We start from the raw sequence: 23,778 nt of genomic DNA, 5'->3' as shown, positions 1-23,778 counted from the left end.
TTATATCAACCACCGGAGGTAAGTAGCTCGTTTGTAGGGATTTCTGCTTGCTACGGTTTTCTGCCGCTTGTATCCAGCGAATCCCTGCGACAATGTGCTGTGCGACCTGACTGTGAAATATTTTAATTATTAAATGATGTTTATATTCTAGAAAAAAAACCTTTATAAAGTTAAAAATGCGACGTCGTTTAAAATGATTGCAAATTCATAATAAATTAAGCTGAATCTTCATAATATATTTTATTGTCAAGATCTTTACATATGGAATTTGTTTGATTTCAGTGAAGCGCAGGGAAGGTATGTGGGGCGGCGGCGCGCAATGCGTGCATGCCTCGCTGCCGCGTGGGTCCCGCGCGCAGCCCGCTCCTACGCTCAGCGGCGCCATCGCTAGCCGCCGCCCGCCCAGGTAAACTTTTCTTTCCCATATAAATAGTTGACGGGCAGATGAGCTTACAAAATATATGGTGGAAAACCGTCGCCTAAAAACAGAGCAAACACTGCAGACCATGCAAGAAACATGAATCACAAAGTGCAACGTGCATCCATCCACCTAAACAGACTAACACTTCGCACGACATATATGGAACACGTGTGCTACAAAGTGCTACCCTGTGTCTACCAACCTAATGAGTTTAGACTTATGTGCCTGTAATGATACCGGCAACCACGCTCTACATCAGAACATCAATGCTGCTTGGCGGCACAAATAAGCATGGCGGTAGTAAAAATTGCCTTTAAACAGACTAACACTTCGTAGCACATCTAAGGAACTCCAGTGCTACAATGTGCTGCCCTGTGTCTACCAACCCAATGAGTTTAGACTTATGTGCCTGTAAAGACACCGGCAACCACGCTCTACATCAGAACATCAATGCTGCTTGGCGACACAAATAAGCATGGCGCTAGTAAAAATTGCCTTTAAACAGACTAACACTTCGTAGCACATCTAAGGAACTCCAGTGCTACAATGTGCTGCCCTGTGTCTACCAACGTAATGAGTTTAGACGTATGTGCCTGTAAAGACACCGGCAACCACGCTCTACATCAGAACATCAATACTGCATGGCGACACAAATAAGCATGGCGGTAGTAATATTTGCCTTTAAACAGACTAACACTTCGCAGGACATCTCAGTAACATGTTTATTACAAAGCGCTGCCCTGTGTCTACCAACCTAATGAGTTTAGAAGTATGTGCCTGTAATGACACCGGCAACCACGCTCTACATATCAGAACATCAATGCTGCTTGGCGGCACAAATAAGCATGGCGGTAGTAAAAATTGCCTTTAAACAGACTAACACTTCGCAGGACATCTCAGTAACATGTTTATTACAAAGCGCTGCCCTGTGTCTACCAACCTAATGAGTTTAGACGTATGTGCCTGTAATGACACCGGCAACCACGCTCTACATCAGAACATCAATACTGCATGGCGACACAAATAAGCATGGCAGTAGTAGTTCCCTGTGCGAGCTCTCAAAGCTCTACTACTAAATAAACTGTCATGACTTTATGATAGATATTGGAAAGCTGATACGCTCTATCTTGGCTTGTTTATTTTTTATAGTTTAATGTCCTATGGGATTTAGTTAAGGAACAAAGCTGCTAATGTATTTAATACAACAGAGATGTGCTGAAGAGAAAATGATGAGAAACAATATAACAAAGTACGGTTTATTTAACGAAGAAAATATGAGAAAAAGGCTTTGCAATTTGAACATATCATAGTAATTTAATATTTGTAAAAATAACATTAGACTTTACTTAGGCACTAAAAACAGTCTTACCTAGATTATTGATATCTGCATATCGTCTGGCAAAATACCGAAAACATTGCAGAGGCTTATAATACGATACTGAAGTCTGAAGTTAATATTAGATTTACCTTTGAATAAGTTTAAAAATTGTATTCTTTATGCGCAACACTACACAAATCTCCCAAAATAAAAAGCTACTTTGCAATTCCAATTATTGTTGAGTCAACGTCTCTTGGGAATGCTTCGATATCGGAGCGCAATGCCGATGTGCGTAGAGAGCGTTTTTTGGAGGTTCCTTAAACTACGTGATTAAACGTGAACTGATTTGTAGCGACATCTTTCTTTCCTTTTGAAGTGTACAGTCCATTACAGAGAAAAACAATTTCAAATTAAAAAGTCATTATGTTTTTATTGACATCAAAAGATGTAGGGTCACAAATGATATTGTAATAAGTATTTTACTATAGTAGAAGTTATACTCGAGCGTTTTTCGTATAGCGAATTTCTCTAGTAACAAATCTGCTGAATCGCGAATCTGACGAATCCAGAATCTGTCCAATACCGACTAAAGGGTAATTTCTTCAAATAAATTTACAAAAATATGTGAAAAAAAATAGACGCATAATTTGTACTTTACAGATTCTACTGTTATTCTACTTATTTCTTAGCCGCCGCTTATAAGCATTTTTGGATGGTGTATTTTTATAACTGGGTTTTTATAATGGTTAGCCAATTTTACGTACTATCCCATCTAGTGGGACAGTATAGCTGAAGTGTCGGTTCGAACACAATATTCTCTGTAACTACCAATCGGATTTGAAAAACTATTACATTTAACAGCTACCTATAAATTGAATCATATGTGTATCTCATACTTGAGGCTAGTATTATATGTCAATGTATTAAATGTGATTCTGTTTGTGGTGCTTTGAATAATTAAATAAATAGCCCAATTCTCAAGATATTATAGGCAATAAAAATCTAATTCTTACCTTTAAATTTACTTCTTTATAAATAAATAAATCAGTTAAGTTTAAATAGTAATTTTTGCTTTACAGGCCCACGCCTCCCTCACCCACCCTAGTAGCACAGATCGACTCATCAGTTGCCTGCTTATGGTTACTGACCCCACTATCTGCCGGAACTGCTGTGGTTGCGGTCCTTATCGCCGTCACAACAAATAACTGGTTACACACGCAAGAAAACATGTTAAATCCAGCATTCAACGGGTCCGGTAAACACGAGCTCGTTGCCAAACACACTGTATCGGGACTTTGGCGAATATGTTATACAGAACGTAAGTAGTTCAGTTTTATATTTGTATAGCTAACTAGACTTTCTACTGGTAGCCTATGGTTGATATTCTCATTGTCGTCACTGCTATGAACGAAATAATAACAGTCGAAATTTTATAAAACCTTATAATTTCTCCTTCATCATATCGACCCATTACCGGCCCTCTACTGAAGGAAGGGGTTAAGGCCGTAGTCGAACACGCTGGCCCAGTACGTATTGATGGACTCAACATACCCACATTTGAGAACATTATGTAGAGCTCTCAGGCATGCAGGTTTCCTCACGATGTTTTCCTTCACCGTTAAATCAAGTGATAAAATTATTACTTAAAACGCACATATTAGAAAATTTAGACATACGTGCTAGGATTCGAACTCAGCGCCCCGAAAGTGAAGTCGAGCTTCTACCCACTGCGCTATCACCGCTTCATTTTCCTTAGTGATACTATTTTCCAAGCTTTTGCTCTCAAGGTTTAATAGTTTGTATTGGACGTTAATGAGTCAGTCAGCAAAGACGCCAGGACATTTGTCCTTACATCATAGTAGATAGTAGTGTAAGCATAAAATACGCTGATTCCCGTACTCGTATTAATTCATTCACTCACCTCGTAGACACCTGCGAAAAGAGACAGTGTTGTACATGGCAACATAGGTAGTATTTTTACATCCTAAGGTAAAAAGCTATCTAAGGTAAAGATCTATCTGTCTTTTGAACAATTTTTGTTTTCAAGTATAGGTACTGATACTTTCTAACCGTCCCTATAAGATCGGTAATAAAGCATGCTCAAAGCTACAGTATACAGATCGCCATTACTTGACAATAGCGGGCGTAACTTCCGACGCTTTCACAATACGTTAACGTCCCGGGCCGGAAGGTCCACTGTTCCCGCTCGCACATTACGTTCCAGAACGTTCATTGCATATGAACAGTGGCTTGTCATTGTGATGTTCACTGGCCTCTTTTCTTTATTCAATTCTGATATAATGTTATTACTATGCATTCATTCAAACATCAGAACTGATTTTTTAAATTACTCTATATTTAGTGCGATAAAGGAGCATCGATAGTCTAGTATTTAGGGGCTCGGCCTCCTTTTCAGAGGGGTGGGAGGGGGGTCGGTTTCGATCCCCTATAAGCACCTCTAACTTTTTAGAGTTATGTTATCCTTTTTTATATTATGGAATTAAATATTACTTGCTTTAACGGTAAACGTAAATGTGAACTGGTAAATGGTTAACATACACTCCATTTTTTTCTGATCTGTCTTATAATGTAATCAACATTTTCAGTACTTTTTAGTGTAATGTTAAAAAAAATAATAGAAACAAGATGATTTTCTTATAGTAAATTCAGTATCAAGGATGGTTATATTGTATTTAACAGTCGAGGCGCGTGAGCTTAAAGCGAACGCGCTAAGAAAGCCGAGAGATTTTAAATTATTAATACATTTTAAATTAGTAACAATAGACCAAAAATATTAACAATATATTAATAAGGGAAAATGGCGTTACAGTTTTTTTTGCGCGCGCCAAGGTAAATCCATATACAGCCAGCATCGTTCGCAGCATACAGTGTATTTTAAAAAATATAATAAAGGGAATATTTTCATATTGTAAACATAAGAAGGCCAAAATAGAAATATGATGATGATTTGTGTTGGAGGCGTGCGACGGCTATAGATTTCCGTAGTTTACACACAGACTTCCCCATATCTACATTTAAAACATTGATTGCTGTCTCATATTGCAAAAAGCAATTTTGAAACGCATACAGGTTTGAACAGAACAAGGTATATTTTTAATCTGCTTGAGATATTCCCGAATCATAAATTTATATCTATGTGACTTCACTTCTGCTTACAAACACGTATTTCATAAATCATAGAATTTTAATGTATCAAGTCATATACACAAGTTGATAAACGATCTTATTATGTGCCTGGCATACCGTATGCTAACAATGGCCAGTGAAACTTTTGACGTGCCAACTTTGCGTGTCGCGACGGAAGATTCATTGTTCTCACTCGTATACGAATTTCCGTCACTGTCACACTAACTGACTGGTTTATTTCCGCATTTCCCTTATTTAATGTGCCATGAGTATGTTTTATTAAGGTAAGCGCACACGGCAACAGACCACGGCACAACGCATCGCTTTTCAAGTGACACTTCCGATTTTATTATGACATCCGATGTGTCCAGTGTGCGTTGGTTGAAACAAAGTGTTCTAAAAAGGTGTCTGAGGGTTAACTAGAACTATAACTTGAAGCTTGAACAGTACATTCATTTTTAAATGACAAGACTTGACATCCAAAGCATAAAGATAATAATCCCTAAACAAAACATAACGTCATTAAAATAATACGGCTTTAAGCTATGATAATACTGAATACATCTGGTGTGTCACAACGCATTGCGTTGCAAGAATCCTCCTATTTTTTTTTGAACTTTACGTACCTATATTTTTTATTTTTTTGTGGTGTAGTTCGGTCCTAGTAAGAGTCTCTCGTCTTTAAACACGGTCACCAACAATAGTTCCTCGTCATTCCTCAATCAGTAAACAAACTAATGCACAAGCAAAAAAGGACCTATGCTATAATATTATCTTGCAATGCAATAAATATATAAATAAATAAATATATAAATATACTACGACAATACACACATCGCCATCTAGCCCCAAAGTAAGCGTGTTATGGGTACTGAGATAGCTGATGAATATTTTTTTATGAATATAATACACATAAATACTTATAATATACAGATAAACACCCAGACACTGAAAAACATTAATGTTCATCACACAAACATTTTCCAGTTGTGGGAATCGAACCCACGGCCTTGGACTCAGAAAGCAGGGTCACTGCCCACTGCGCCACTCGGCCGTCAATGCACATGTTGTCCCGTTCACTATTATCATCTTTAGTCCATAAATGACCCAAAGCTGGGCCCTGGCCTCCTTTCTGATAGAAGAGAGGAAATTAGTTTGTTGACCCACTAAGCTACTCCAATGCAGGTTGGTCTCTACTATAACATACATTGTCATAAAAGAAAAATGTCTTACATTTCAGCTGGCAGTACCGTGTTTCGATGTTTGGACATACCATATTTCCCGCTGTTCCAGTATACGCCGGATCCGAGCGATTCTACCTCTGCAATACCATGTAAGAAGCATTTTTATCTATTACTAGTCCGCTCCAGCTCTTAAAGGGATAAAATAACTCAGAATGCTCTGTTATATAATTTTTTTTTTCGTTTTCCTTGGTCGCTGTTACTGACAGAGTTATTTATTATATTTTTGCTATTTTTAAATACTTTATTTTTATATAATTCGTAGAATCTCGATCTATAAGGCCTCACCGGGGTATGTTTTATAAATAAAATTGTGACCCGGTAAACTTTGCATAATCTTAAAACACCATCCATTGAATGCAATGTGTGCAATTCCATGTCAAATTTCCTAATTTTCTTTTTTCGCAAACCACACCAGTAGTTAGGCGAACAAAACAAAAAAAAAGCAAATCGATCGTGGCATTTTAGGTCTTTGAGGGCTTCACACACACACACGCTTCAATTGATTTTTTATACATATAAATAGAGAAAAAGATAATACGCGTATCGAAGCTGAAAGTAATTAGGCATTCTCAATTCACATCTCTTGTAGCTTATACAAGAATATACATTGAAATTCAATGTTTGGTGACAAAATATCATTCAAACCTCTTCTCAAAACTGAAGATTTTATTCACATATTAATATATATACTAGTGGTCCCGTAGTGGTCAATATTTCAGCACCGGTAGCGCAGTGGTCGTTTGAACGTTATTAAGGTTCTATTGCCAAAGACATACTTCTTCCTTACATTCAATTCTTGTTTATGGCGTTTGTCTGTGCCAAAAGATGGAGAAGGCACGAAGGTGATTGATCGGTGACATACTTTTTGTTTCACCAATTTTGCCAAGGCAAACACTGACACTGACACTATCAATTTGCCTATTTTTTCAAATTAATCCAAAAAAATAATAAAAAGAGTATTTATGCGTGGGTATGTGTAATGTGTTTTTGTTGATTTATTATATTCATTACGCATAATTAAAAAAAATATATAATAATCTGCACTCCTCCGCAATATAAAATATAGGAAGTTAGTGTTTGAAATTTCAAACTCCTCCGTCCGCGCAATTTTAAAAAGGGGCACAAAGATTTTGCTTGATTTATTAATATTATATAGATTAGAAATAATTATTTCTACAAAGTAATCGTAATTTACTGTTGAAAAATTTGCATAATAAACCATAGAATAAATGAAATCTGTTCAGACTAGCTTTTAAAAAAAATGTCGCGGTGAGTAAGTTAGACGACCCTAAACTGAAAGTTAGGAGGTTCGACTGTTAAACATAAACATTTTTATTTTTATAGCGCCCATTTATTTTTCAATAACATTAACATTATTTATTGATTCTGAGGAATTAAATAAATTTTGTCATAAATTTAATTAATGACATATTAAAGCTGGATTATTGTATTTTTTAATTGCTTGTTATGTGTAATATTGTTATGTATAAAACAAGATCTTATGTGTCCCAACTTGACAATAAATTATTGATTGGCATTTTCCTCACTTCCTCACAATACGCAAATAGTATCATAATAAAGGTACAACTCACTGTATAAGATATTTTTCATAACTTTCAGATGTTGTCACGCGCTCCGCAGTACCTCTTCTACTTGCTGTACTAACACAGGCAGTCGGCGCCCTTTGCTGTGTTTTAGGCCACTGTGTGAAGGGAAGAAGACTTTGTACATTTATTGCGGGAGTACTTTTTATAATATCTGGTAAGATTTACTAATAATTTCTTCTTTTATAGTAAATTATCATAAGAGTGTGCCAAGTTCATTAAATTTAATATGGTAAATGCACACGCGTTTCATAAGACGTTTTACTCTTGATTTTTATGGCAACAATCTATGTTACGTAATTTTTGATAGTAATCAATTACAAGGAGAAAACGCTAACTAGTAGTTTATGGAAAAAGGCGCATAGGTTTTTTTTCGTGCCAGGAATGAGCGCGCAAGTTGAAGCAAGAGCGCTAATTTATTGAAATGCAATCGTTATTAAAAGTATAATAAACCTAATATTTTTGTATTTAAAATAATGCTGTTAGTGTATACAATTGTGAGTAGTTATATGAAATATTAACGGAGGTACAATTATTTATTTATTTCACAAATTATGTATTTTTAGCCGCTGGAAAACTGGCATTAATTTTGGTATTAAAAACACAATAGGCACGCCATAATCTCTATGTGAACATGCTAACCAGTAGACAAACGAGGCAGTTATTCCCATTTATTTCTTTGAAAAAGCAAATTATCATCATCATCTTATTATCAACCCATTACCATGTAGTGGGCCACATGGCACGGTTCTCCTTCCACAATAAGAAGGGGTTACGGCCTTAGTCCATATCGCTAGCCCAGTGCGGATTGGTGGACTCCACGCATTTTACCGAACATTATGGAGAACTCTCAGGCATGCAGGTTTCCTCACGATGTTTTCCTTCGCCGTTGAAGCAAGTGTTAATTTAGTAGCTTTAAACGCATATACCTTAGAATAGTTAGAGCTGCGAGCTGGTATTCAAACTCAGCCCCCCGAAAGTGAAGTCTTAGTCCTACCAAAAAGCAAATAAAATCTTAATATATATAAATCTCCTGTCACGATGTTTGTTCGCGATGGACTCCTAAACTACTTAACATATTTTAAATTAAATTGGCACACCGTGAGCAGTCTGGTCCAACTTAAGAGATAGGATAGCTTAGATCTTTAATTATAGTTGCAATTTTATTCTATTGCAAATTATTTGTCTTTAATTAATTGACAGTCACATGACAGTCATACTACTATACTCATTTAAGGCTTAGCGATACTGAATACTTTAAAAACAAAATCAAACGCAGTCGAAGTCGCGGGCCACAGCTAGTACACTATATATTAAAACGTAATCTTTATCCTTTTCAGGTCTAATCATGCTGACTGGAATCGTCATGTACATATCTGTTTTCAAGTCCCAAGTGGGCCACAAACTCCGTTACATGACATTTTTTGATACTCCAAGAATGTCGTATAGTTACGGCTACTCATTTGGACTATACATTAGCGGGTTCGTTGCAGCAGAGCTAGCAGGAACATCGGCTATATTTCTCTTCCTACAATGGTACCAAAAAGACTGGATAACAGAATTAACAGAGAAGGCCAAAGTAGATTGTCGTGCGTGGGACCGCGAGTTTGCCTTTTCAGACTTCAGGGAAAGAGACTCAACGTTATTAGAAAGACGCATGATGAAAAGAGATACCTATCCTCCGAGTGGATCGTCAGCAGCTACACCAAGAGAGCGAAGACGTTTTGTGTTTGATGGAGACGATGTCCCACATTGCTCAATACATAATAAAAATCGGAGGGTGAATTTAAGCTCAGCTTCGCTAAAAGATTTATCTTCCTCGACGCTTTATGGATTTCCCGCAGCGCCACGGCCAACGGCCTGCGACAACTATTTTGAAGAGTTCAAAGAAGTCCCACAAAGCGCGAATACTTTAAGTGGACTCCGAAGCGCATCGATATTCCAGTCTCAGGCTTCAGTAGCCAGTGGAAGATTTCTCGATACCTCGGCAGTTGAGCCACCTCCATCGAGAGAAGAGGAAATGGTAACTTTCGGTCCTGGAGCGAGAGCAGCAGATGAGAAACCACCTCGACACGATCGCGCGGTCGGCACCGACCCTTACCGTAGAACTACCCCTGTTTGACTGACACACCCATGGGTTTTACCCCCTGAAGCATATCGATAAGTGATAAAACGATAACAACGTTTTCATTATATGAATATAAATAAGTAAATGGCTGAGAATAGCCATCAAATAAAAGATCGTGTAAAGTGATTTTCGAATTTATGAACTTATGTGACTATTTGTGTGTCATGAACATTTTTGACTGTTACATTTCCTTAAATAAAATACTGCCATTTGTGTAGTTAGTTTATTTCTTTAAAACAATTGAAATATGAATATAATTGTAAGGCGCCTTTTTTCTCAAGGCTATTGAATCGAGTTTTATACCTTAAATATCATAAATGAGTTTGATTGTTTGTTTGTTACGCTTTCAAGCATTTACTAATCAACCAACCGTATTAAAATTTTTCAATTCAATTCTGAAGAATGGAAATACTTCTTTCATACCATACCTTCATAGTTTTATGATATGTTTAAGGGTTGTCATAATAGAAGTTAGTGTTTTTGAAGATAAAAAACCTGGTAGAAAAATTGTCACATATAAAACCTTTTCTACAAACTTTTTTTAATCTAAATTTAAATAAAGGAATATTAAAAAAGATCCAATAATGTCAAACAATTTTGCGATTCCGCATGATTTATCGTATTTATCATAACTGTTTGCTAACAAAATTAAAACTTTTAGCTATTAGTATTTAAGATGGGGGGGTTTGTTTCTGGTGTTGCCTCAGTTTTGTAAGTATTTATCTTGTGATTGCATAAAACGAAAACCTGCGCACGATGCTTACCATTTTGTTCGAAGAAGCCCTTATTATTCAACCCTTATTATCAATTCAATTCAATGCCAGACCAGAATAAAATTGAATTGATAATAATAAGAGTTTCAAGAAAAACCTCTCATAGGTTTTTCTTGAAACTCTTAATAGGTGCTAATCGAAATATTAAAATCGCTCATTTAATTTTTTTTGTGGTATTTTCCAATTTATGGCAGATACATTTATTCGGAAGCTTTATAAATAAGTTAGTATTATTGTAATATCCCTATGTTAACAACAAAATATCCGAACTTTCAATCCTAAACGAAAACTAATAGCCTAAATAAACCTAGTTCTACCGATAGGGTTCATTCAATATCCTGGAGACTTGCAATAGGTTGAGAACTATTTAAAATCCTGGATTCATCGATATCTCAAGAACTAGCCTAAATCTTATAATTAAGCCAGACTTTTTGGTGGTTGGTTGTATTGTGATTCTTATTTACTTTCTAAATGTTCTGATACGCCATGGACGTCCTTGGTTTTTGGAAGGTCGTTGAAATCCTTATTGAATTTCCTCTTTAGCAAACGGAGGGATCCGCGTACACCTGTCAAAGGAGCTTTACCAAGGTTAAAGAATATCTTTACAGTACATTACAGAGGAGTCTTAGGTGTTTTAGTGCCACTCTTAATTTTGACTTGGCAACCCAAAAAAGGGCAGGTATGGCGATTTTTTTAACTAATTTATTGTATCATCATCGTTATCATCCCCAGTTTATTAATCTTCAACTTCTGGGTACAAGCTTCCTCTTTTATCGGAGGGAGAGCTGATAAACTTAAATTCACCACGCTGCTCCAACGTATCGGTGGGCTTAAACGCTTCACGAGTTCTACAGGGTGTAGGAATAGTCCACGCAAACTTTACAATTCAGAGGCCAGTTTGGTCCAACACAGGAGTCAAGTTCTGGATCGTGTTCGTGAATGCTTTAGGAATAGACACCTCTACTTCAGTTAGTTTTTTTTTTCATAATATTTGCACGGCATAATTTACACCACCAACATCGCAAAGCTGGAAATAATGTTTTAAACCCTACTAAAAATCGACATAATACTATATGTTTTGTTTTTATACAATAAGTGCATAGGTATAACGAAATAAATATAACCAAGAAATTGATTTGATTATAGCACGATATCACCGTAGCATGTCTTTGGTTTTGGATGGCATGGTTCCTTTTACTGCAACCAGTAAATATTCCTGTGGTTGGATTTATTCCATTGTTCTTGCTACCTATGACGGGAGTCATACCTACCGTGGATCTATGTAAATGTTACTTTGACGTGAGTAAAAATAGAAACCATCCGTATTAATATTTATTATAATTGCGACAGTGTGCTGGCTTGTTTGTTTATTTGTTATCTATGGACTGCTTCGCTGCTGATCTAAACAAAATTTTGTAAAAATAGATAAATTACATTCCAGACGGACATACTATTTATTAAAGACAAATAAAAAGTTCCCTTGGTTAAAAAAAATTGAAACAAAAGCGGTATATTATGTCGCAGTGAACAACTAGTATGTCAGTAAATATTTTAGTGTTTAGGTAAAAACGCATTGCTTGTGTTATGATGTTCATCCTTCTAGTGGTCAGATAATGGAAGTCTGACAGTATTTTTACTGACTAAACTAAGCAATAAAATTTATAAGCACTTTTGAAACGTCAAGTCAGTCTGTTTGTACTGACTCTACCACCGGTTCGGATGGCAGATTCCACTGAGAGAGCCGGCAAGAAACTCAGCAGATTACTCTTTTCCAACATCATTTTAAAGTTCAACAATCTTTAGAATTTTTCTGTTTTGTCATAGTTGAGCTTCTGCTTCCTTGTCGTTAAGGAATTTATCAATCGTGTAGTAACCACGATTTGTTAAATGTGTTTTAAAATATTGTTTAAACTTAGGTAAAGGTAGATCTAATATTACCTTCGGTATCATGTTATAAAAGCATATACCCATCCCCACAAAGGATTTATGTACTTTTCTCAGACGATATGCAGATATCACAAATTTATGTCCGTTTCTAGTTAGTCGACTGTTTATATAGACTTTTTGTTTATTTATAGTGGTAGTAGAGTCCAAAGACGTACTTCAGATAATATACCTACCAAAAAACCGACTTACTTTTCTTTCATTTCAACATTGATCGAAAACGGACTAGATTGGATTTCATAGTGTGCAACACGGCTGAAATAATTTATTTTTCCTTTAATGTTCACCTTTAAAATACGTATGCACAACGTTATGTTTTTTATGATTTAACATTAAAAAACCATCAAGTAAAATGGACCTTAATTCGTTTACTCAGGCTTACAATTTATCTTCAAATATATGTATATAGCTAATGAATCAGGCAAAATCTCTGTTAAATAAAACTTGATAATGCAAACAGTACAAATTAAAGAAACGATACAAATTATTCTTCTTGTTGTATTTTGCACAGTGTTCATCCATTTTAATCAGAACCCAAGACCAAACCTTAGGTACTTTATTATAAAAATAAATTAAAAGAAATGCCTATTCACTCTTGATTGAAGGTACCTGTATTATATTGCGGAAGATGGAAACCTGAAGGGCATTCTAGATCTTTGCGGTGCGAAGTAGGAACGAGGGAGTAAAACGCTTTGTACAAGTCTATGGAACTTCCACAAAACTACGAACAAATATAACCCTTAATCATATGGTGGAAACGTTTCTACTTGCAGCCTAAGCAGGGTTATGCCAAAAAAGAAAATATTTTTATAAACGTTAACTATAATTACCTATTGACATCAGGTTATTAACTAAACGTTTGTTTAACTCATTTTTCCAGGATAACATAGCTCTTTTCATATTAGCTGGTATGGTTCATCTGTTACTGAACAGTTGCGGCGCCGATCGGCGAATTATATTGTGGCTGTTATGTTCGGGAGATAGCTGTCAGTTCTCTGGTAAAAGGTAATAAGATAATCACTGCCATTATCATCAACAGATTACAAGCATTCACTGCTCAACATAGGCCTTTCTAAGAGCGCACTTCCACTCATTGTCCTCCACCTTTCTCATGCGTCGCTTTCAGCCACCCTTCTAAGGTCATGTGTCCAGCGTGCTGGGGGTATCCCACACTGCATTTTCACTTTAATATGCGTCTACCCTAACAGCCATTGGTCCTACGACGTACGTGATCCGCCACTTCAGCTTGCTTATCCTTTGAACTGTGTCAGTGACTTGAATTCTCGTACGGATTTCCTTGCTGCGAATTTTGTCCCTAAGTGAGACTACCAACAAATTTCGCTCCATAACGCTGTATGATTCGCTCCTTTAGTTTTGAAAGTCATCGGCATTGTAATAAGAAACATTACCGAATGATTGAGTTAAATGCAACTTGTATATCTCCAACAGGTTAGTCTGTTACCATTAGGTGAGATTACAGGCAACATAAATAAAAAATAACTAAGTGTCTGAGGGATAATATTTTCTCATCCTTTAAATTAGTGCCTACTGAAACGACTTCGCATCGTCAAACAAATTATTAAAATAATTAAACAAAAAACGTACTTTGATTGAATTTAAAATTTCGGATGATATTTTTCCTATTTCATCAGATTTGGATTGATTTTTTAAAAGTCCGATAAGACTGAAGATTACCGTAAATAATAACTTGGAGTTATTTTTCAGAATTATATTTAAGGCCAGTGCTGCGGCGTTTTTCCTCTCAATGATTAGTAACAGACTGATTGTGACTTCTACTATCACTCAGTTTTTAGCACCAGCTTATATGAACTTACAGGTAATTTCATACAATATTTTACACAGAAAAACCTCCTTTTTTGATCGATGTACGTTTCGACTAAATACATGGGTATTTTTAGCGCATTTCATTCGACGGTATCATCCAGCTTGTGTTAATAAACTCACGACCTTAACGTCCATCGTTCCTTGAGCTTTTGAGCACCCTATGCAGGTATCACCTGCTCTCCTTTTTTTGAGAGTGATATCGGAGAGATACATCAAGCGTAGCTCTGTCCAATTCCTGCCGCGAAGCTTTATTTGGGGGCCTCTTTTTCCTTCCTTGTTTAGTTAGGATAGCTTGCAAGACCAAAGGACATTGAGATCCCAAATGTAGTGGAACAGTGATCAGCACTTTGTCATCTCATCATTTACCATCTCATCATTTAAAAATGCAATGTGAGTATGGTTATTAAGAGGATCCTTCATATATTTATATGATCTACCCAAAGTCCAATGTAACATCTACACCGGATTTACCCAACAACCTTTCGAGTAATAGATCTTTTTGAGTTCGTCCGGGAAAGTACTATAGCCATGCTTATTTTTGCCGCTAAGTAGAATTGTTGCAATACTGTGTACCACTCTGAATAAGGTGGTTGCCGGTATAATTACAGACACATGAGGCTTAACACCCACGCCTCAAATGGACACATCGCACAAGGCGGCCTGTTGTAGGACGTGAATTGCTGCTCTGTTTATAGTCAATGGTTTTTCGCATACAATCAGGTGGGCCATTTTTTTGGTCCGTCAATTATTGCTATTAAACCAACCAAAACTAAATGTACGTGTCAATGTCAACTCTGAGATTTTATAGCAACTCATTTAATTTCAGTCCTCTACATCTAGCTACCGAACCAACGAGCCAGATTACGATGTGATGCGTCATATTGTTCTATGTGCTGTACAAACTGCTTCTTCCATAGGTAATCTTGAATTAACTACTCTATGCATGACCCTAAACTTTTTTGAAGAATACGTTTTAAATACTACTCCATGTGACGACCGATTGGCAAAGTGGGCAGCGACCCTGCTTTCTGAGTCCAAGGCTGGTACGATGCCCAAAACTGGAAAATGTTTGGGTGATGAACTTGATTTTTTTTAGTATCTGTATATTAAAAGTATTAACGTATTATTACATATGAATACATTAATTATACCTTAGTACCCATAACACAAGCTTCGCTTAATATGGGGTTATATGGCGATGTCTGCATCGTCGCAGTATATTTATTTTGTTTCATTTTAAATATGACTAGATTCCAATTTCTCTCGTACTAAGAGTAACACAGGTTGACACTTGAATTGTTTGTTATAACAGTAAAACGGAAAATATTGAACCTGCGACCGTGACCATAAACGGTACTTTTTGGATGATATCTTTCTTATGTAAAAACAGTCTTTAGCTATAATTCATAATAAAATAGATTGTAGATAATATGTTGTATGTCTGGTTAAAAAAGTTATACTTTCAGGTAGTGTAGCAGTTTTACACGCATCGTTTTCTACATTAGCGATGCGCGCTATTTGGTGCAGGTACGTGTGTATTCATAGTATTACTACAGATTATATCAAAGTAGCAGTATGATGGCATTGAAATTTCGGCACAATGTTCTATAATACACAATCTTATTCTAATACGCACGTTTATTTTGCAATACAAACTTTGTGAAAAACAGGGTTATGTTAGACGTAAAAACAATACCCGTTAAATTAAAGACAGAAATAAAGAAAATCGCAAATTCAAACTACTTTCGGTAGATGGCGTTGTTAGGGTGATACGAAGTTCACCGGGATTATAACTCGTGCACTCGTGCTAAATGTTTAATTACGTGCGCCAAAAGTTAAACTAACTTAAGAACAGGAGGTCGTGGCCGGATGCTGCAAGTTTTGAACTAAAATACTTTTAAAACGTAACCATTTTCTTATAAAACGTAGTTTGAAGCAAACTATTAGTTAGGTAATATCTGTTATAATTCAATTCTTTTATGCCCATTTTCACCAAAGACACGCCTACTTACAGAAGATTCCTAGACATACAACCTTCTGGTATCTGGTTCTTTTGACAAGGCATGGTTATTTTTTGTCTGTATTATCAGTTTGTTCATTTTTGTATGAATTTAAAAAATCAAATTACCTAATATTTTTTCATCTGCCACTTTACGAGTCTCCTAAACTGTATGATCTGCCAGTCTGATCAGTATCGTAACTTTAGACGGCGCATATCGTCGTAAAACATCACAGTTCAGTTCGTGAAACGATTTTTCTCTAGGAATTACCTAAATTTCTAGGCATCCGATAAAGGCGACTAGGCTTAGTGGTAACTGGCATTAGCATGATAAGTAATTCTTCCCTGTATGAAAATAATTTGTTACTTTTCTTTTTAAGAAATCCACCTGCTGGCGAGGAGTATCCAGATATATTTAACTATTTGCAGTATACTTGTTTTGCGTTTCCGGTAGCTTTCCTGATGTTTATATTAAATTTTGCCTACCACATGCTTCTTATAAATGGGTAATTATTTGAATTCAAAGTCCAAAGAAAAAGTCAAAACTGACGTTACTCGTGTAGGTAAATGTAGATATAGATATATATACGAGATAGGTACATTTGTTGAGAACATATAATTTTTTCAGTATAGTGAGGTGATTATGATGATTTTTCAAGTTTGTTAACTTAACACTAAAGCTATGACATGGTTCCTAACGTGCCTTTATTAAGATTATTTTCATGTTGATTTTAATAATTAATCAATAAAATACTCATTATTGATCAGTTTAAGCAGTTTATTTATTATATGTATTATAAAATGCACTTAACCTTCTAAATTATCTTTCACAGCACACCTAAATTATGTTATTCACCTAATTATTATATTATTATACTCTATTCCTTCCAATACTTGACTTCTTGCAATCCATTATTTACTAACTGCAACAAGTATTCAGAATTATTAGCATACAGCACGCTTGTTTTATTTCAGTTTAGTAGGTAAACCAATGAGTGGAAGTAGCATGGCCTATATGAGGAATATGCTGTTGGAACAAGACAAATTACTAAAACCGTTTTTAACGGATTATCAAAAGGTATTTTGATGCGTAAGTTTATATCACAAAACCTACTGCAGGGCACGGGTATTCTCTCAATATTATAAGGGCTTTGGTTGTAATCAAAGCTGGCCATATGCTGATTGGTTGGTAACGATCTCGAAGGCGTGTGAAGTCTTCAGACGCCTTTGAGATCGTTATGGGGGCATGATGGTTTCTTCACGGTGTTTGACTTCACAAGCAAGTGAAATTTTAATTCATTCACCTAAACACAACAACTCCGAACAACACAGCTATTGATACATATTACGTAACACGATATATTGAAAAAAACCACACAACAAACCTTAAAAGGTTGGCCTCTTGGCCCGAAACAAGGATTTTGGGACCCGAAGTAGAAGATGCGAACTACTAGACAACATTTATATCGGGCAAAATAATACCTTAAGTGCGTCTCAAGATTAGCAGGGTGATTATGTATCTCAAGACAGGCTTGCCTAAATCTTGCAACCTTTGTTGTCGAACATCACTTTTTTTTTTGATCCAAAGCTGACATTTGAAAGCCAAGATCGCAAGATTTACCTGTCAAGCCTGTTGTGATATCCGGAATCATTCTGCGGTTTATTATTCGAGTCAAAAATAGATATAGGCAATCAAATGAACAAATATCCAAACAGACACACACACATTTTCGTATTTGTTAATCGCTAAACTGGCGTCATGAATACTTCCAGTGTTGCATCTTCTTTTATTTCGCTTATCTGGCTGCATGCATGTTTCGATGGTCCGATTGGCTGAATATGGGATGGTCTGGATTTGAAAAGGTCGTTCCGGAAATACCTATGTAAGTATCTTATTAATCAATAATTATCGAGTATATTAATATTATAACGCATTTTTAATCTATACTGTTGACTGTTGAATTGCATATGCACCTATGCAGTTCCAGCGTCTACAGCCTTATATAGTATATGTATTATATAGGTATTATATAGTATAGTGTTACATTGTATACCGTGGTACAGAAGTGCCAGTCTTACTTGCACTTTTATACTACGGAATTATTTAACAACTTTTTACAGGATTAAAGATGCTACAGTTGCCGCTTTATTTGTCATTGTATTGCATATCTTGCCGAAATCGTTTCTGTTTACCAATTATGTGACAGCTAGAGGTAATATATTTTTTTGTTTTATTTTAATAATCATTAGAATTATAACTCCTAATAAAATTACTCACTAATTTAGAAGACTCAATCGATGGGTTTTGTGACCGGTTAATACAAACACAATGATTAAACTTAATATCGTCCTGGTATAAGAAATTCTTGTTCTCTTTGATATACCTACATAAACATTAATATCTGTTTTAGTGAAATCGCATATTGGAGATGTCTTGAAACCGGATTCTCCAGTTATGTGGTGGCGATACGTAGATAAAAATACAAATTATGGCTACATAATATTAATGGGTAACTCTCCATTTTGCTATTTTTTTATTCCACTACAAACAAGCGCTTGACTGCAATCTTACCTGGTTAGTGATGATGCAGTCTTAGATGGTAATTGGCTAAACTACTAGGGGTATGGCAGTTATATAAAACCGATACCCTTAATCAGTATCTATGCGACATCGTACTGGAACACCTAATTGCTTTGCGGTAAGTCTTTGTTAGTTGGGTGGTAACTAGCTACAACTGAAGCATCCACCGAGACCAGACCAGAGAATATTCAGAAATTACGAATTCCCAGACTGACCCTGCTGGGGATCGAATCTAAGGCCTCCCACTTAAAACCTTATCTCACCGCTGCACCAATCTCCTAGTAGGTAACCTAATGATCTATTGCAGGAGGTGCCATAGCATTGAATCTTGGGATTCGAGTCAGTAAACTAAACGAATCAATACCCAATTATGGAAAACATATAACTGATTTGGGTTGGAATGCCTCCTTGTTGGTAATCTGTATTATTGCGGCTATACTGCCAAATATAATGTCCAGCGTAGCCGCCTGCGCTGCGTTCTTGCCTTTCGTATTGCACATGGTATGTATTGTTATTCAAGTTATTAAAGTACCAGCTTTTTCTTTCTAAATCCCACTAGAACCGTATAATTTTCCGGAGTTAAAAGTATTCCGTCTTTCTCCAGGATGCGAGCTACTTCCATGCAAATTTTTCAACATCTGGATGTGCTTTTACGCCATACATAGCTAGCAAAGTTTTTTTTTTGTTTATCTGGGTGATATATCCGGTTAAACATTAGCCCCACCCAGGTTGTGGAACCTGGGTGGGGCTAATGTTTAACCGGCTCCCCGGATAAACAGTAGCCTATGTCTATCTCCAGGTCGCTAACTATTGCTGCACTAATTTTCATTAACGTGCTCTGCTGAACAGGTATAAACAAACAGACCCACTCGCATTTATAATTTGTTATAGAAGTTTAGACAAACTGATTTGATAACTCAAAGGAAACAGTCCACATTCTGAACAGAAACTTCAGTAACTTGTCGAAGAAAGTTTATGATTTTCAATTAAAACAAAGCTTAATTTTTTAATAATAATTTGAAGTGCATATAAAATTTTCAGAACCAGCGGGAATGAACCCGCATTTCCAGCAATGGCATCCAAACAGCTGATATCCACTTTTTAAGTTGAAAAAGGGTTTTTTTTTAATTTTAGCAGCGGCGTTATGTGATCTGTTCAGTTGAAAGCCACGGAGGGATGCGGTTTCAAATCTTTTCGGTTCTGAAATTAAAAGTGCATTTTGAGAATGAAATAAGTAACTGTTATTTCCTCCGCGTATCGGCAAAACTTCAATCCGTAAAAATACACTTAATTAATGTATTAAATGTTAGCTAAGAGCTTAACCTTTTTCTTGTTGCTATAGTAATCCGTGATTGATCCTATTTGATCTTAAATGTAAACACAGCTGATGATATGGTTGTCAACGCATATTTATTTCTGAAAAAGTATCTATCATCATCATCGTCATATCAACCCATTACCGACCAACTACAGGGCACAGGTGTCATCCCACAATGATAAGGGTTTAGGTCGTAGTCCACCAATCTAGCCCAGTGCGAATTGCTGGACTTCACACGTTTTTTAAAACATTATAGAGAACTCAGGCATGCATGCATGTGTGTGTAGGCTTTCCGTTGATACATCCAGCATGCACACGTAACTTATAAGAAAAGTTACGTGTGCATGCTGGGCCATCACAATTTTGCTGTATGAACTAAATCGTGGGTGAACTATATAAGTTTGTTTTAGGCCGCACCGAGTACGACGTTGAGGCAAGGTGACGAAACTCCAGCTCCTGATGCCCCGGCGGCCCCGTCGGCCCCGGCGGCCCCGGCGCCAGCGAATCCAACACCTTGGAGTTCGAACTTTTATTTAGGGGCACTTATAGTTGGCATTGGAAGTTCGTTTGGATTTGCCGCGCCCTTTCTGTACACGCCAGCCTATTTTTGTCACTACACAGGAAAAGTGCCTATTAAACAAATGGTAAGTGTAAAGTTTATTCAACCGTAGCTCGGAACGTGATTTTACAATTCACGAAAGTAAGTGAGTCAATAAGATATTCTTTCTTTATCCTATAAATTTCCTAAAGCAGGACACCGGCCTCTCCATTGATGATCTTAGCCGGTCAAGGTAACGAACTTTGACCCTCAGATTCCTATTATTACTAAGCGATAAAATCTTACTACCGACTGAACATGCTTTCCAACATGATCATCATTATATCAACCCATTACCGGCACACTAAAGGGCACGGTCTCCTCCCACAATGAGAAGGGTAAAACGCTGGCCCAGTGCGTATAAGTGGACTAGATACAGTAACTAGGAAGCAACAACAAATATTCTTTGCTAGTATTGCTCTGTGAATGATAAAATAACACTGTTTAAAGCTTATTGTTTAAGTTTTTATACTTCGCAGTTGTGGATCAGCTACACCAAAAGATCCTTAAACATCCTCAGAGTTCAGTTCAACGACACGCTCCGCATTTTGTTAAAAACGCGAGGTATTGTAGTGCGTCCGGCATGCTTGCCGATGCCGCAGTCCCCGACTTCTACGCTGTGCTTCGTAAAAGAATTGCGTTTCTTTCAAAATTCTAACAATAAGCTCATTAGAATCGTCGCTCCGGCATCCCCTGACAACGTATTATTTAAATATTTGCAAAAAGTGCACCAGATTCAGAACCTGAATAAAAAAAAAATAGATGAATTGAAATTGTAATTTAATATATTCTAATTTAAATCTCACGGTGTTTAGACGTTTTTCTACATATAATGTTGTGAATATTAAATAAATGATATAATACTACTAGTGTTTAGATAAACTAAAACTAACTCACAGAACTCGGGTTATGTTCTCAGTAACTCAAGATAAAGAAGAATGAAACCATAACGCCAATATTCATAACTGACACACGGCTTTAATTGTATATTTGTTTTTACAGATAAAGTATGCAATTGGTAGTTTGATAATCTGCATCATTGTATTGTGGCCCGCAATATGTTTCTACGCACCGATAATTTGGGTTGATCAAAGTGTTGGCATAAAAAGCTACTCTCTCGCACCACCTGCTGGAGGTGACGCGCCGGCACCAAGCCCTGGTACTCCGTGAGAAGGCTTAATAGGAAGGTTTTTTTATGATATCATCTTTGAAAGAAATTGCTTGCTTTTGACGATTTTGTTGTTGTAATACTTACACACGTATTTAATACGTACCTATGTATTATTTAGAGTTTTAATGTTTTTTTGTTATTTCATAATCTTTGTCAGCCTATTTGTGTCACAATACTATCTAAGCTTCCACAAGCTCTCAAAGGAGTTAGGAAATAGCCTCTAAGCTTTTGCAATTTGTAAATAAAATTGATAAATAGAAAAATATCTTATTAAGTTCAGCTCGCAATCAATATCAGTTTAAATATTATTACACACAATACGCTTCGCAATATGCCTCTTTAAATAACTATATTATTATTTAAATATTATAAACGGTGTCCATCTTTTATGCAAAATCTACTGCTATATCTATTTGAGTTTCAAATCATATCACGACAGTTTTATTGTTTATAGGATGCCTGTTATATCTTCTTTAAGATGAAATCATTTAAAACCACTAAGATACATTTATCATCATATCAATCAATTACCGGCCGACTACGGGACACGGGCCTGGCCCACAGTGATAACACATGATAGGTAGCAATAACAAATATTCTGTGCTAGTTTGAAGTCCTCTTCAGATGATATTTATTTTTGTTTAATATGGAATACTTATTGTTTTATTTCTCTTGCTAATTTCGTGAAGGTCGGTAAAGTAAAACCCTTTGATTAATTAGGTAGAAAGTATTAGAAAGTTATATGACTTATTAAATCTACGCACACGTAGATATACAATCATATTATACAAGGGCTAATACGAGAGTATGATTGGTTATAAAAAAAAATACCAAAGAATACATTTTATTTTTATTTACAATAAATTGCAGCTATTCTACATACAATTTTTAGGTATATTTTTAACTCATTGTCTCAGTGTGCATGCAGGCATTTAAACAATAAGAAAAAACACTTGGGGTGAAAAATCGGAATGACAATTTGAATGGAATTCAATTTAACCCGGAGCGGTATGAAAAAAGCTGTGATCGGCGCAGTGGGAAGTTGCGTACTTGGAATAATTTAGTATACAAGGCTGACTGTTTTGTGTTGGAAAATAAATAAGGCGTTTGGCATTGTTTTACTTTTAAATACTTGTCCGTGTTTAAATTATAGATAAAATTATCACTTGGGCTACGAACGGACGATGAAAGCATATGGCAAAAACATTAGTAGGTATATAATCTCTATTACAACGCATATTATTAATCAAAGGTCTGAATAATTTTACTTTCTTACCTGCTAGAACACTTATTTTGAAATACAAAGTGAAGTGCACGATGTATTTTGTATTTGCAGTGTAGTTAACTAAGCTAGCATCTCTAATTAGTTATTTTCCGCTGTAAGATGCTTAATCTCTTTATATAATTATAATGAATTACTTAAAATATTATGTATTTTCTTTTTAGTTAGCTTTAAACTGAGTCCGCCTGCTAGTATTTGCCAAAAATAATATCAAATCCAATACAATCAAATACGTCATATTGATGGGCCCGCAGTCCCACCCATTTGACCTAGGTATTTGATTACCTTGCACTACTATATCAGAAATAGATATATGATATGTTCTTATAACAAAAAAAAACTGTCTCTAATTTTAGCCCGTCTCTTTTTTTTTCAATAGTTATAATTGACGGACCAACTAGATGG

The 23,778-nt window shown here is 36.0% G+C and overlaps 2 protein-coding genes across 3 annotated transcripts in view; both read left to right on the top strand.

Moving 5' to 3' along the window:
• Positions 1-10,005, top strand: part of LOC120629389 (voltage-dependent calcium channel gamma-4 subunit) — an 88,185-nt gene extending 78,180 nt beyond the window's left edge. The window contains exons 2-6 of the mRNA XM_039898321.1: positions 283-406; positions 2,819-3,057; positions 6,127-6,219; positions 7,751-7,891; positions 9,075-10,005. Of these exons, the coding sequence (XP_039754255.1) occupies positions 300-406; positions 2,819-3,057; positions 6,127-6,219; positions 7,751-7,891; positions 9,075-9,856 (1,362 nt within the window). The 5' untranslated portion in view covers positions 283-299 and the 3' untranslated portion in view covers positions 9,857-10,005. The remainder of the gene's footprint in view (positions 1-282; positions 407-2,818; positions 3,058-6,126; positions 6,220-7,750; positions 7,892-9,074) is intronic.
• A 459-nt stretch (positions 10,006-10,464) lies between these two features.
• LOC120629314 (protein I'm not dead yet-like) lies at positions 10,465-23,510 on the top strand. Of its 2 annotated transcripts, XM_039898222.1 has the most exons (15): positions 10,465-10,573; positions 11,179-11,314; positions 11,782-11,934; positions 13,460-13,584; positions 14,305-14,416; positions 15,251-15,341; positions 15,891-15,951; positions 16,804-16,929; positions 17,399-17,501; positions 18,197-18,306; positions 18,545-18,636; positions 18,835-18,933; positions 19,312-19,505; positions 20,733-20,966; positions 21,923-23,510. In XM_039898222.1, exons 1-15 carry the CDS (start codon positions 10,539-10,541, stop codon positions 22,088-22,090), a joined length of 1,839 nt encoding a protein of 612 aa, XP_039754156.1. In that variant the 5' UTR covers positions 10,465-10,538; the 3' UTR covers positions 22,091-23,510. The 2 variants fall into 2 exon arrangements, with proteins under 2 accessions (XP_039754156.1, XP_039754157.1); XM_039898223.1 differs by lacking the exon at positions 16,804-16,929.
• The last annotated feature ends 268 nt before the right edge of the window (positions 23,511-23,778 follow it).

Source organism: Pararge aegeria, chromosome 14 (assembly GCF_905163445.1).
Source record: "Pararge aegeria chromosome 14, ilParAegt1.1, whole genome shotgun sequence".
NCBI lineage: Eukaryota > Metazoa > Arthropoda > Insecta > Lepidoptera > Nymphalidae > Pararge > Pararge aegeria.
The sequence above is the reverse complement of the archived record's forward strand: the minus strand, read 5'-3'. Positions and strand labels throughout refer to the sequence as shown.